Source organism: Cyprinodon tularosa, unplaced genomic scaffold (assembly GCF_016077235.1).
Source record: "Cyprinodon tularosa strain WSP-4 unplaced genomic scaffold, ASM1607723v1 ctg360, whole genome shotgun sequence".
In the NCBI taxonomy this organism is placed as follows: domain Eukaryota; kingdom Metazoa; phylum Chordata; class Actinopteri; order Cyprinodontiformes; family Cyprinodontidae; genus Cyprinodon; species Cyprinodon tularosa.
Genome location: NW_024039075.1, coordinates 60,257 through 74,322, shown reverse-complemented (window position 1 = coordinate 74,322; position 14,066 = coordinate 60,257). Strand labels below are relative to the sequence as shown.

The 14,066-nt window shown below is 40.7% G+C and overlaps 3 protein-coding genes across 10 annotated transcripts in view; 1 reads left to right on the top strand and 2 right to left on the bottom strand.

The window, feature by feature from the left end:
• Window positions 1-2,790, bottom strand: part of plcd3a (phospholipase C, delta 3a) — a 29,508-nt gene extending 26,718 nt beyond the window's left edge. The window contains exon 1 of the mRNA XM_038295847.1: window positions 2,423-2,790. Within this exon, the coding sequence (XP_038151775.1) occupies window positions 2,423-2,519 (97 nt within the window). The 5' untranslated portion in view covers window positions 2,520-2,790. The remainder of the gene's footprint in view (window positions 1-2,422) is intronic.
• Window positions 2,791-7,026: 4,236 nt separating this feature from the next.
• hexim1 (HEXIM P-TEFb complex subunit 1) lies at window positions 7,027-8,695 on the top strand. The gene has a single exon (XM_038295835.1). The coding sequence runs from the start codon at window positions 7,368-7,370 to the stop codon at window positions 8,439-8,441; it is 1,074 nt and encodes a 357-aa protein (XP_038151763.1). The 5' UTR covers window positions 7,027-7,367; the 3' UTR covers window positions 8,442-8,695.
• Window positions 8,696-9,467: 772 nt separating this feature from the next.
• The window catches only part of arhgap23a (Rho GTPase activating protein 23a), a 49,213-nt gene continuing 44,614 nt past the window's right edge, over window positions 9,468-14,066 (bottom strand). For all 8 annotated transcript variants that reach the window (XM_038295828.1, XM_038295826.1, XM_038295827.1 and 5 more), the window contains one exon: window positions 9,468-13,937. In XM_038295828.1, coding sequence (XP_038151756.1) covers window positions 12,534-13,937 — 1,404 coding nt within the window. In that variant the 3' untranslated portion in view covers window positions 9,468-12,533. The remainder of the gene's footprint in view (window positions 13,938-14,066) is intronic.

Sequence of the window (14,066 nt, the reverse complement as noted above, 5' to 3'; positions counted from 1 at the left end):
TTTATGGTGAATTATATGTTAAATTTAAATAGGAGACCATGTTTTTATCTAAATAGATGGTGAAACCAGCTCAACTTAAGAGTTCATAATAATAAGTTATCTAAAGTCAGTAAGCAAATGAAAAATAACCCATCTAGTGATCTACATCTTTATTAATCCCATGTTTTTTTAAACTTCAAACGTCATTCATAGTTGAATGCTTTTTCATTTTTGTCTCTTGCATTTTTTGCATATTGCATCTTAGGTTTTCTTTTAGTACTTTGTTGTTTATGCACCAAAATGACAGCACTATTGGAAGGATACTTGTATTATTTCTTAAATGTGGTTAATTTGGTTTGCTGTGCTTTTACCTCAAACACATACAGTAAGAAGAATGTAGAAAGCCAGAGAGATTATCCTTGTTATTACAGGATGAGTAAATTCTTAAAATATTCATATTTCCGAGTTAAGTTTAAGTCCAATTCTAGTCCTAAGTAATTTGTGTAACAGTCCAGGTCAAGTCACAAGTCTTTGAATTTTTTTTTTTTTTTTTTAAATATGATCTAAAGTTATAAAGCTAATGACTCAAGTCCTGACTGCTGGCTAAAGTAATGTGTTTGTGTTTCACTGGGAAACTGCCTCTTACAAAGCCCTGGAAGTTTTTTTTTTTTTTTTTATCCTGTCAAGTTGTTCTGAAGAGGAACAGAAAGTGGAGCTTTTTGGTGATTTAGATTCAAAAACCTCCTTAAGAAAACAAAACATTGGAGGTATAAGTATGTAAAAATGTTCATACAAACAAATAAAAAAATATGTATCTATAAATTCAAGGTTTACAGGTTAATTGTTGTTTCTGAAGCTTTTTCTTCCAATATTTGAGCCTTGAGGTTGCGTTTTCCCTCAGGAAGAATTTACACAGATTACTTTTGTTCCTGTAAACTCCACCCGTTAATCACTTGTACCTGAATAAAGTACTTACATCTGTCAGAAATTTCTGTTAAATCTTTGTCAGATAAAAAAAAATCCTTTGAGTATTAAAAAAAAGAAACAACATGGCAAAACAAAGCTCAAAAAGCACCATTCGGCTGCACTAAGTATTGAGGTTTATGACCCGGCCAGGCTGTTTACTTCCTGAAACTCAGAAACAAAATCACCCAATATCCTAAAATATGTGTCATCTGTTTCTGTCTAGGTCAACAGAATGAAACCCTGAACCATTAAATCTTGACCTCAAAAATAAATAAAGAGAGTTAGGGAAGGCCAAGGGAACTGAGCGACACAGGATGGCTGGGAAGGAGTCAGGTGGGTGGGAGGCCGGTGATCTCACCTCCTTCAATACAAATTATATTAGTAGCAGATTCAAATATAGCCTTGGCAGTTACAGATTATATACTTCAGCAGAGTGCTAGAGTTACACGACTGAGACGTCAGTGACGCCTTAACAAGTGGCAGAGAGGGAGGCTATGCTTGGAAGCTTTAAGGACTGGATTTAATAGGTTTCTGGGTCCATTCCAGCAGATTTCTGTGTGATTGTTCATATACAGCTGCATCTTCATAAATCAAAACAACGTTGATAAATTATCTCATATCAACAGTTCAAAAACCAAACCATATACATGACATGCAACTGACATGGAGGTCGGCCTCTGCTGTTTATAAGGAGTTTCCATAATTGTGTAAAGCAATAACCTAACATTTATATATTACACAAGTCAATCCTTAAAGGTCTTATGCAATTTCTGCATCATTGAGTTTGGGATTCAATCAGCTGAAGACCCTAATCCATTAAAGTGACAGAAATAAATAATAATTGTACTTAATAACATACTGAGATATATTAGTTTTACTTTATTTAGTGAATTAAAAGACCTTTTTTCAATTATATCATGATTAACTGAGACAAAGTTTATTTTTGTTTATGCAGCAAATCCGCCAAATTAAGAAGGAAACTTCAGGTTGTGTGTGATAAGTGGGTCAAACTGAACAGAGAGCTACAGTGTTGATCACACTTCCAGTCATCTTGAGTTTTATCAGAGATTCTGACAGGTGGCTGCTCGGCAGGGATCTATTTAAAGGAAAGGTGTAGCTCTTAGTAAGCAGGTTTTTTTTTTCTTTTCTGGAGTCTGATTCATATTCGTCCCCACAAACACTCTTTTACATCTCTATTAGATGCGTCAGATATTACACAGCAGATCTGCTGCGCTGTTTTCAGCACTTGCGGCTGAACTGCAGGTGATTTGTTGTGAAAACAAGCAGAAGAGGCGCAGCTCAGAAAAAAGAAAAAGTTTTCTAAGCAGGGATCAGGAGGTAAAAACATATTTTATTTTTCATATAATGTGTGAAATCAGAATAAACATCAGTGATGTTTACACTGAGGCAGGAGCAGCCCAGGCGCACTTCCGTTCCGCCTTTAACCTTTTTAATGACAGAACCGAGATTTCCTTACCGAGCCTCCTAATGGGATCCTTCAGCCTCTCACACGCTTTCCCCCTCTGTTCCCTCCTCGGAGCGGGGGCCGCTGACTTATAGCCGCTGCCTGACATTTAGAAAACTTTAAGAAACTTTAGTTACAGCTTTAGGCTATCCGGATTTCCTTTTACGCGCGTCTTGACTCCGGGTATGGGGACGCAGGTGTCTTGAAGCCGTCCAGAGAGACCCTGAGCTGTGAAGCAGACAGCTGTGAGCAACATTTATTCCTCTTTCCACATGTGTGAAGAGTCCCTCCCCTGTGGGTGATCTCCATGCCTGGGCGTAACAAGATTCCCAAAGCAGGCGTAGACGCGCAGTTTGGTTCGTGCGCCTCCTTTCCTCTCCTCCTTCTGTTGCGCCAACAAACAGGAACCCGGATAAATCAGAGCCGGACAATCATTGGGATTTTTTGTAAAGCCAAAGGCACAGAGGTCAAAGAGAATTTTTTTCTACCATTACTGTCAATAATGTTAAATTGAATATTTAATGTAGAAGAATGTTTTACTTTTGTTCAAAAAGTATATATACAAACTGTCAAATCGCGTGTAAGAATTCTGCAGGCCAATCATATTTAATATATTAGTGAAGCCCCGCCCACAGAGTTTAATAGGTAGAGCTGATAGGCTGAAACACAGATAAAGTTGAATAAGATCATATTTTGCTTTAGTTCGCCTCTACAAATAACATTGAAGCACATATTTAAATCATATTCTCTAAATTTGGAGAGCTGTGGAAAAGTCTTTGCCCTTCCCCTCATCCCCATTTTTTCTGAATTTTTTTTTATTTTAATGATAAAATCCAGAACATATTAAGCTCTGCTATGTCTCACTTGAGTTAAAAGGTCAGAGTTCATGATCCATCATAAGAAAGAGAGACTGGGGGGAAGGAGAGTCAAAGGCCAGAAACATAGCTGACCAAAACAAACATAATTACCGTTCTTACATCCCAAAACAATAAAAAATAAAATTTAGTTTCATGATCCCCAAGACGTTTAGGAAAAGTAATGTCAATAAAACACGGTGGTGGCAGTGCAATGGTCTGGGAGAGCTTTGCGTTTTCAAAAATGAATATTTGGTATTATGATTTAATTTCCATTAGGGACAAATTTAGTATTTTTTAACTGAATTTATGATAAAAGCGGGATATCTCTCTTTTTTTCCCTTAGAAAATAATGAAGGGAAAAGTATTGCTTTCCACTTGGGCTTTCCAGCAGGATAATATAAAATAGCAAAGTCACCACTGTATGACTAAAAACAAAGTCAGATTCTCTAAATTTCATTTTAATAGTGCACTTTACACCGAAAAACGTGACTGATTTGAAATATTAACATTCAAGAAAATTGCCAAACACTTAATATTTTTCTATTAAAATACATGTCAAATTAAACTAATTTCCTTAACTCTACAGCCCACATAAAAACAGGAATTTCAAAGATAACTTGTAACCTTTATTCTGAAAGGTAGTCCCGTTTTATTGCATTTCCAATAGTAATGTGGAATATGATTTAGCAGTAACCCCTGCTTTAAAAAGAAGGCTTTTATTTTGGATATTTGTTTATTTATATTATGGCTGGTCAAGCATTTGCAAAACAACACATTGCTTTTTCTGGGATTTAGGCAAAATGGAATTTTATTTTGGAGTGCATCGTTCGGATCTTTGATGAAACACCAACAGGATTCACTTTTCATTACTCAGTTGTCTAAGACTATAATGCATGGTTTCATTTTGCATTAATCTAGTTCAAATACCTTGGCTTTTATTTTGAAAATCCTTGTCAAAAAAAGTTATGCACGCAAGCCGCTTTAATTTAGCAGTGAATGAGACAGAAGCGCCATCTGTTGGCGAGTTATAATGCCTACACAACTTTAAAAAATTCTCAAAATTATATTTTCACACATAAAAAGCGTTAAATACATACATGTTTACAGTGTTGTCATTTTAAGTAGAAAAGCATTTTTTAATATATAAATATGAGCACTAACTAACTAATAAGAAGCATAAGGTAACAGAGGACTAAAGAGCTGGGAAAACTGGAAAAAGGATTATTATCAATAGGAGATATAAGAAAATGTTTTGGAGAGCTGGACTTTAACTGAGGCTAATCTGTTTCTCTGACCTGGTCACTTGATGCAGCCTTTGGATCAATTTCTGGGGTTTGCATACACTCTATCTACAGTTAATGGTTTTAATGTATCCTACCCATATATTCTGCATCATAAGTGTTTGTATCTTTCTCCTCCTCTCAACAGCAGCAATAACCAGGTTAGACTGAGTGAGAGATTAATTCATGTCTGCTAATCCTCGGAGGCTGTGATCTATGCAGGAGCAGCTTGGGTTGTGTAGCTGCTGCTTCTTGATTTGAGGAATATGCTTGCAGCTCTGGAATGGTTTCCCTGGTCTTCACAGTCGTCAGGGGTTTCACGTTCACAGCAGAGCACCACCTCTTTCTCAAAGAATTCACAGTTCAGCTTGCTTATTCACCAGGGGTGAAACTAGGCCTGCTTCTATTAGTAGAAGTAGTTGGCCTGTGTTGTTTGGGAGCCATTAGATTCCTGCTGTTTACAGGGAGGGTTTTGGGGAAACCAGGACCTCCCAGCAACTCCCTGTAAAATCTTGCACACCACATTACCAATTTATCCTTTTTTTTTTCTTTCTTTTTTTTTTTTTTTTATAAAATAAAGAATATTTAGCAGTATATGTGAGGAAACTATACCAATATACAAACATGACAGCTAAGAATTCATAGCCGAAGGTGAACACGGTGTTTAAACCTCAATAGTTAATATTGCACACACAAAATTATGTTTATGTGAAACAAATTGAAACAGTTGAACATAAACAATAATCCAGTGCATTTCAGCTATACTCACAAACATTAATTTCTAATATCTGTTTTTTTTTTTTTGCAAAAGCCAAGAAAGGCTATTTTAAAATGTAAACGGAGAAATAAAAGCAAAAAGGTCATGTTAAAGCTTGTTAACTATCGGAGAACTAAAGAAAGATCAGGCACCGACTACTTCCTGAAGCGATGGTAGTTAGCGAGGTAGTGGGGTAACAGATTTAATATAGACAAGACATTCTAAGTTCGCTTATATTATATCAGAGCCTGTAGTTGTTACAGCTCTAAAAAGACGTAAAAGGGCGTGCATTTTATAAGCTAAAGATAAAGCAACAATGAAGAACTGGGAAGGGAACTGTTTTCGTCCAGGACATAAACGGGACCAACGAAAACACGTTGGCCTAGTCAGCTTAAGAGTAAAAATCGTTCTTACCGTTTTATTTGCATTTTAATACATATCTGTTCATTTAATACAGCACACAATTGACATGACAGTGAAAACTCACTTCTTTTTATTATCTGGAATCATGACTAAACACTATAGAGCGAGCTAGTTAGCTTTAGCTACCCTAGCTTTATCCACAACGTTTATTCTTTTATGTCGCTATCATTAACTTTTGACTCTCATGTCCACATTTCTGGTTAGATTTTAATGGTTAAAGTGATTTCACAATAATTGGAAAGGATGCAGTGTTTTAAATACACGAGCGACATCACGGAGCTCTCCGTTCGCTAACTAACGTTAAGAGCTAACGTTAGCCAACATATCCTTAGCTTTTAAAATTTAAAGCAACAGTGTAAAACACTGCACATTTGGGGCTGCCGAGAATAAACAGATAGACACCACTTCGTCAATGGTAGCAGCGTTATTAAACAGGTGTGAGATCGCCTGACCCACCCTTTGACAACGAGGGGTTCGGAAGTGTAACCGTAGCGGCGGCTTCACAATAAATGCCGTTTGTTTACGCTGGTTACTGTGTTCACCCCCAAAGCTTCTGCTATACGACGTATCAATCCGCACAACACGTAATACTAAAACGAAGTCTTTGAATGCTACAGCTAGCCCCCACAAGTCATATTTCTTATGCGAATATCCGTTCGACATAATATAATTTAGTAACTACTTTAGATTTCATTATTATTTTAACACGAACACTGAAAACGGACTAGATTCTGTGAAAGGGTGGCTTTATTTTCTTTCAAATATAGGTGAGTTACATTTTATTACCGAAAGTCCTATTTAGTTTTTGGAATTGCAAACAACCGCTTCAAGTAAATTCCATTGTATAATACACAACAGCTAACTTCTGACAAACATTTACATTGTTTTAAAATATTACAACCAGCTCCGAAATCAAAACATCCACCTATTACCCCTTCGTTTCTTTATGGTAGTGTCCATAAAAATGCCCGGGACTGCTTTTTTAGGTCTACCTCGGGCTTTTTTGAGTGACAGTATTAGTCGTCCAATCAGAAAATTGATTGAGCTTAGCAACAGCAAAGTTTCCCTGCGAGCCAATCAAAAAAATGGAAGGTGGGATTTTTGGGGCCAATGGTTGTACTCTCTGATTGGTTGAAAAGCTAATCATTTATGGCAGACTTGTGGACTATGTAGTTTATAAAGGATGTTTTACGTCTGAGCTCTACAGTAATGAGAACAGCATATCCCAGAATGCATTACACATCACAAGCAGCGGCATGCGCACAGAGAGCGGCGGAGCTGCTATATAAACACGGGCTCCCTCTTCTTCTGTAGCAGACTGGACGCAGTTGTGACGGTGAAACGCAGTCTCAGAGTGAACGTGTCCTTTGACAGCACTGAAACAGTTAATGGTAGTTAGCGACAGTTGCTCTGACAAATCCTTGGAGGAGTAACAAGTGTTTACTTATTCGGAAGTTTGTATGCAGACGTGAAATTCAACTTTATTTTCGCATTTTTAGTCGTTCTTGAAGTACTATTTTTTTTTTTCTAAAAAAACATAATTTTTTCATCTTTTAACGAACTTTGAATTCTTGCCTCTTTGGGCACGAGAATAATCTAAGATGTGTTAAAGCGGAGCGAATAAGAAGGAAATCGTCAGAATGACAGAGCCAGGAGAGCAGACAGTAACTTCAGACAGTCCGTCAGGTGAGAGTAGCGGGGACGCTTTGGAGCATCTCCCAGCCATCAACCGTGGAGGACCACAGAACGGCGGAAGGGGGCGCCAGAGAGCAGAGAAGCATCAGCGCCGGGCGGGGAACTGCGAGGATATCAACACAGACAAGTTATGGCGAATGAAAGGCGGACGGAGGGAGGTGTGTCCCGCTTCGGCAGCCGGAAACGAACTTTCCAACTACTCGAATGCAAGCAAGCCTCACGAAAATGATGCTTTTCTCGATGGTGACCACGATCGACCAGAGAGAAAGGGAGGACCCGGCCCCCTGCAGGAGGCTTTTAACCGGGCGGGGGTTGAGAATGTGCTCATCGACTCCGACACCGGCTTAGAAGCACGGCTGGGTAAAAAGAGGCACCGGCGCAGGACCTCTAAGAAGAAACGTCACTGGAAGCCTTATAACAAACTTTCTTGGGAAGAGAAGAAGGCTCTGGAGGAGAGGGAAACCGCCAGGGCTTCCAGGATGAGGGAGGAGATGTTCGCCAAGGGGCTCCCGGTCGCTCCCTACAACACCACCCAGTTTCTGATGGACGAGCACGACCGAGAGGAGCCCGACCTCAATACGGAGAGCGGGCTCAGGCGGCCCTGTGGGGTCGGCGGCCGCATGGAGGACACTGGGAGCGAGGAGGAGCTCTGTGACAATGAGGAGGAAGAAGACGATGACGGCAGCGGAGGAGGAGGAGGCAGCGATGGGATCGGGAGGCCCGGGAACGCAGGTGGGGAGTATCTCCAGAGGGACTTTTCCGAGACCTATGAGATGTACCACGTAGAGAGTCTGCAGAACATGACGAAGCAGGAGTTGGTGCAGGAGTACCTGGAGCTGGAGAAGTGCATGTCCCGCCTGGAGGAGGAGAACAACCGCCTGCGGCGCGCCGTGGAGCCCGGGACCGGGGGGGAGAGCTCTCAGGTCCGGCTCCGGGAGATGGAGCTGGAGCTGGAGAGACTGAGAGCCGCGAACACAGAGCTGCTCCTGCAGAGCCAGCCCACTAAGGAGAGTGGGTAACTTACCACGAAGTAAAAAGACTAAATTCATTCAAAGAGGTAAAAAAAAAAAAAAATAAATGGAAAAATATTGGACTACTGTTCGCTGTTTTTTTTTTTTTTTTTTTTTTTTTTTAACGGTCATCAATTCTCTGTAATCATCTATTTGACCTTTCTGTTCTATTTGGGCTGTTTAATTCCTAAACATTTATTATGGTGGAAATGTAAATATTTCAAATTTGCATATTTTTTTTTTTATAAATATGAGTGTTTAACTAAAAAAAAAATAATTTGTTTTCTTATGTTCAGCTTTCTGGGAGTATCCACTGACACTGTTCCATGTTTAAAGACAAAAACATTGTATGTCTCATTTCCTCTCCAGATATTCAATGAGAAATGACAGCACATTAGGGCAACATTTTTATTTTTCTTCTTGCAAATTCAAACCCTATACTTACCATTTTGACAGTTGTATGTTATAATTGATTTAAATAATAAAAGTTTTGATTAAAGCTGTCTGGTTGTAAAGTTTAACCCTAAAAGGTCCAGGAAGCACCCACTAAAGGCTGCAGTGTTGCTTTTGATCATAAGGCTGCTCATTCTCCCTTACAGGGATTCCACATTGGGCTTAAAGCCATCTGAGCTCTGATTAATCTGTACTACAGGTGTTATAAAAAAAGTGTAGCACATTTAGATCTGATAGATGCCAGGAGAACCCCAAAGTCTAATAAAATGCTCCACAGGCTGAAATGATTTCAACCTACCTACTAGTGAGAGGTATGTTCAATTTCTTAATGCATAATTAAGTGTAACATAAAGAAAAGCAGCCTGTTTTCCTTTTAATGTGCAGAAGCAAAACAGGGCTGGAAATCTTTATTCATCTTTAACCTCTAGGGGGCGTCATTTAACTCATGATAATATAGTAATTGAACATCATTGATCTCACAATGGGGAAATTTACTTCTGCATCTTAACTCATCCCCATGGGGAGCAGTAGGCTGCCACCACCCCACTCATGCTATGAAATAAAATCCAGCACATACACCACTCATCTTTTAAACATACTTCTGTTTATTTACATCTTATACCTTTTTGTTTCAAAGCGAAATAGTTTCAGGCGGACAAGCTTTGCTTTTTTTTTTGTCCAGTCATTTTCATCAGTAAGTCAAAAGTAATTCCCAATGTACACAATACAGTATGTTACATATTAAGATGGTATGTACAAAAACTGTTTTAAAATACAACAAACATTAGATAAAATCACATTTCAGTACATCACACACCAACTGATGAGGTTTAGGAATTGTGATATTGTCTGGTGTGACCTAATGTGGTTAAAGGGAAGGGCTTGTTGTACCATAATCACACAGAGAGATGACCTCACTTTGATTGGGGGGAAAAAACAGAAGCAGCTGAGGGATTTCTATACCTGTTTTTGTTTCCTTGGTCTTAGCAGCGGTAGTTACGGCTGTTATAAACACATTTTGTCGAAAGGAGTGCATAGATGTGTCCTTGGCTTGAAGTTATATGTACGCATCTTTGGGTCGGTCTCCTTAGCTCGGCCATCAGCCACATCAAGAGGGGAGATCCGCATAAAATGAAGGGAAATAAATAAAAGACAGGACCTGCGCATGGCACCGCAGAACAACACATTCCAGAACAATCAGGCACTTGTAGAATCTTGAGGTAAGAAAAAAAACCAGACCTTTATCTACACTGGAATATTTTGGTCAGAGAAGCTCTTTGTGGTGGTTTTAGCAGAAGAGATAAAAGTTAAACAGTTCTGTGAAAAAATATCCCACCCTACTAATTAATTTCTTGCACCAGTGGATATTATTAAGGTCTAAATGTTAACATTAAAAACCTAAATATGCCAAAAAAAACAACTGAAAAATTAGGATTTTAATTTATTAAAAAAAAAAAAGCTAGAGGGGAAAATTCCCTCCCCAAATTAACTTCTGTTAAGTTAAAAATTCATGGTTTCATCAATAGCAGGAATTCATCCAGGTCCTGAAAGAGTTAAGAATAGAATTAATTTACTGTCATTACACTGTCACAAGTACAAAGCAACAAATTAAATCTGCTTTAAGCAGTGGGCTGCCACTGTGCGGCAGCCAGGGAGCAGTGTTGGATAAGGGGTCTTGCTCAGGGAGCCAGAGTGGCAGTCTGTGGGAATGGGACTTGAACTCACAACCTCTATGACCCAAGCGCAATGCCCTAACCATTAGGACGCCACTCCCCCATAAGAACCACGCCTGACATATTTACACTAATATAAGGAGAATAAAGGTTTATTTCACATCTCATTTGCTGAGAATTGTTTCCCCAAAGGTCTAAAGGAAGTCAGTCTCTTTTCCGAATCACTAACATCAATCTTTACCTGTAGGATTTAAGATAATCACTCAGGGTTTGTTTGTGACCTCTTGGATGAGTCAACAGTGCGGTCTTGGAGTAATTTTGGTCTGCCAGCCGCTCCTAGGAAGGTTTACCGCTGTCCAAATTGTCATTAGTGGAAAACATCTCTCACTGTGGTTCACTGGAGTCCTAAAGGTTTAGAAATGGCTCTGTAACCGGTTCCAGAAAGACGTCAAAGACCTTTGTTTCTTATCTGTTGTTGGATCTATATTTTATGGGGCGTTATGTGCTGTTTTTTTTGGACATTTTTGTTCTACTTCAGGCTGCCAGACTAGTTCTATTAAGGGTTGGGCAACAGAAACTGAAACAAATCACATGATTGATCACACTGGTTTTATGATTCAACTAAAGGGGAATTACCTTTATACGTAGGGGCAGGTTGGAATGATTATATTTTGAGTAATAGTACATTTGAATACTGCATTTGGTATTGTTACAGGTAAACTATGATGCTTTTGATCACGTTTACATCCGCAAATAAGAAAAAGGGGGAAGGGAATATTTTCCCACAGAACTCTAAAGACGTGTTTTCAATCTCTGTAATGTACCATTTCTCCAAGTCTGTTAGGATTAAATAAAATGTGACGTCATGGAAAACGTGTCCCACACATCCCTGCAATAATAACTGTGTTGACAGATGAATCCTCAGTGGGGATGGGCTGAAAAAAGATCCCAAACTAAAAAGGTAAAAATATGAGATCAGAGGTAACAATAAGTAATACCAGATATGGAAAAAAAAAGATGAGCTCAGTGTTGGCATACCCAAGTGCCTGCTAAGCTTCCCAAAAGGATCTGCTAGATTAGCTACATGCATTTCCCACATAGGTTTGTTGATGGATTTTTGTTTAAAGTCGATCACTTTTATTAAAAGTCAGTATCTCAGGACATAAAGGTACTCTGTACAGTGCTGAAGATCAGAAAGGCCATTTATGGAGAAATAAGGAACAGGTTGCATCGAGGTTCAATCACCATAAAAGTACTGTTTTTCTTTACTTTAATACAAAATATATAATATATATTGAATATAAACAAAAAATAATATATTAAGGGAAACATTTCAAGTAACGTCTTGAAAGAAATGACTGCACTCTGTGCACATTTTGTAAACCATATAAAAATAACTAAAGATTACAGGAGAAAACCAAACATAATATTTATATTTACAAGGTTAACTTAACAAGGCTTTGTACAAAATGCTACAAAACATAATTTTTGCGCAAACACTCAAACATTATTAACAAGAAGAGACAGACATCTGTGTCCATGTGTTGGAATCCGTCCACTGGTTGGACTAAAAACTGGACTTTTACAGTGAGTGTGGTCAGGAAGACAGAAACGGCTGTTTAACTTTGTGATTCTGATGGTTTTTTGTAACATCTACCATGAAACTAAATCATGTAAAAGCACCATTTTTCTCAACCAGAGCAAAGCTGCAGGACAGCGCCCTCCTCTGATCACCCAGAAGCGTGTCTCATTTGGCCAACCATTTAAGTTGGGAAGGAGTGGATGTCTATTTTTGCTAAATTGGGAATTTTTGGCGATAACACATATAGTTAATGTCTTGGCCCTATTTTTGAGTGTTGTTTTAAAGCAAACAGAAAACCCTAAAGCTAAGGCAACACTGTGCTGCCCTTTGTCATGCAAGTGGAGTCTGAAAGAAATGACTGGCTATGTTGGACCTCTTCAACCCTGAAAGTTCTCACAGGTACTGGTGGTACAATGTAGAGGTGGGAGCTTGGCGTGTAACGGGTTCTTGGTTCAAGCTGTCTGCTCCTCGAGATTTCCCCTGGTTTTGGTTGATGGGAGACAGGGGGAACTCGTTGACAGTGAGTGGGGATCTCTTGTCAGATGTCTCGGTTGGTGAGGCCACTACGGTGTGTCTCCGCCACGCACGTTTCTTCCTTCGTGTCTCAGGTGAAGGCGGTTTTCGGAGCCCGACCCCACGGAGGTCGTCGGCAGAGCCCAGCAGTCGAGCGCGGACGTGTTCGGCTAGAGACCTGCCGCCTGGGCCGGTTGGCGTGAAGGAGGCAGCCTCGCTGGGCAGCAGGGCGGGCCTTGTTCGGGATAGGCGCAGATTTTCCTGACTGCTGCCTGAAGAGGGGTTACTTCTGGAGCTGTCTTTCACTGGTCTTGGTGCACCTTCGGACCCAGAGCCAGTCCCCTCGCTGTGAGACTCCAACAGGTCCAGGGAACGGGCCTTGGCCTTCTCCGACTTCAGTTTCTTTCTGGCAAGAGTGTCACACTGGATCAGCTTGTGGGAGTTAAAGGAAGGCCGTGAGTGCAGTCTGTGAGCAGTGGAGGAAGAGGAAGAAGAGGGCGTGTTAGAGCGTGCTCCTCCTTCACTCCTCTCTGAAGAGTCAGCTGTGTTGGTGATGGGAGCGGGCGGGGCGAGGGGACTTGTGGGTAAGATGACTTGGGGTTTGCACTGTGAGTAGAGGAAGCTGCGGGTAGCTGATGGTTGCGGGTTTGGTGGCGTTGTTGGTTGTTTACTGGGTCTCTCCTGGGTAAGGGAGCGTGAGGCGAAGCCGCTCTCGTTGTCAGTCTCGCTCACCAGCTCGCTGTGCTCGTCGTCAGCCTCGTCGCCCCTGCCCTCTGACCCCAAGCTGCGCCCTAACGTGGAAAGGGTGGAGTAACCAGAGACAATAGAGCGAGCATCCTCTGGAGCTTTCCACGGCTGCTCCTTCACCTCGGCCCGGACAACCTCCTCCTGCAACAAAATGGCCGTCTTCCTTCCTTCAGCCTCTTCTTCCTCTTTACAGCACGGCTGACATGAGACAACTGTGGCCAATTCCTCTTCTGACTCCTCCTTTACTCCACCTTCTACAACTTCCTCCTCGTCATCATCGTCGTCCTCTTCATCCTCGTCATCCTCCTCTCCCTCAGCTCGAGGAGCAGTGTCGCCCACCGGCGACTCTGCCTCCTCTTCCTCCTCCATCCCAAGGTGCCCTGCTTTGATCGGTTCGTGCTCCGAGTCATCATCGGTGCTGCTGCCGATCCGGCGAGCTAGATGCCGCTTCCTTCGCTTTCGCCCTGATACGGCGGACATGATGGACAGTGCCAGGAAGTCCTTGGCGGTGAGGTCTTTTTTTGATCCCCAGGACCCCTGAAAAAGGAGGAAATACTACTGTAACACCAACATTTCTTATGTCCTACATTACACTTCAGGTCAGAAGTTTGCATTAAACCCACCCCATGTTATTGTTGAGGGAAACTGGTCAAATTTGAACCAATG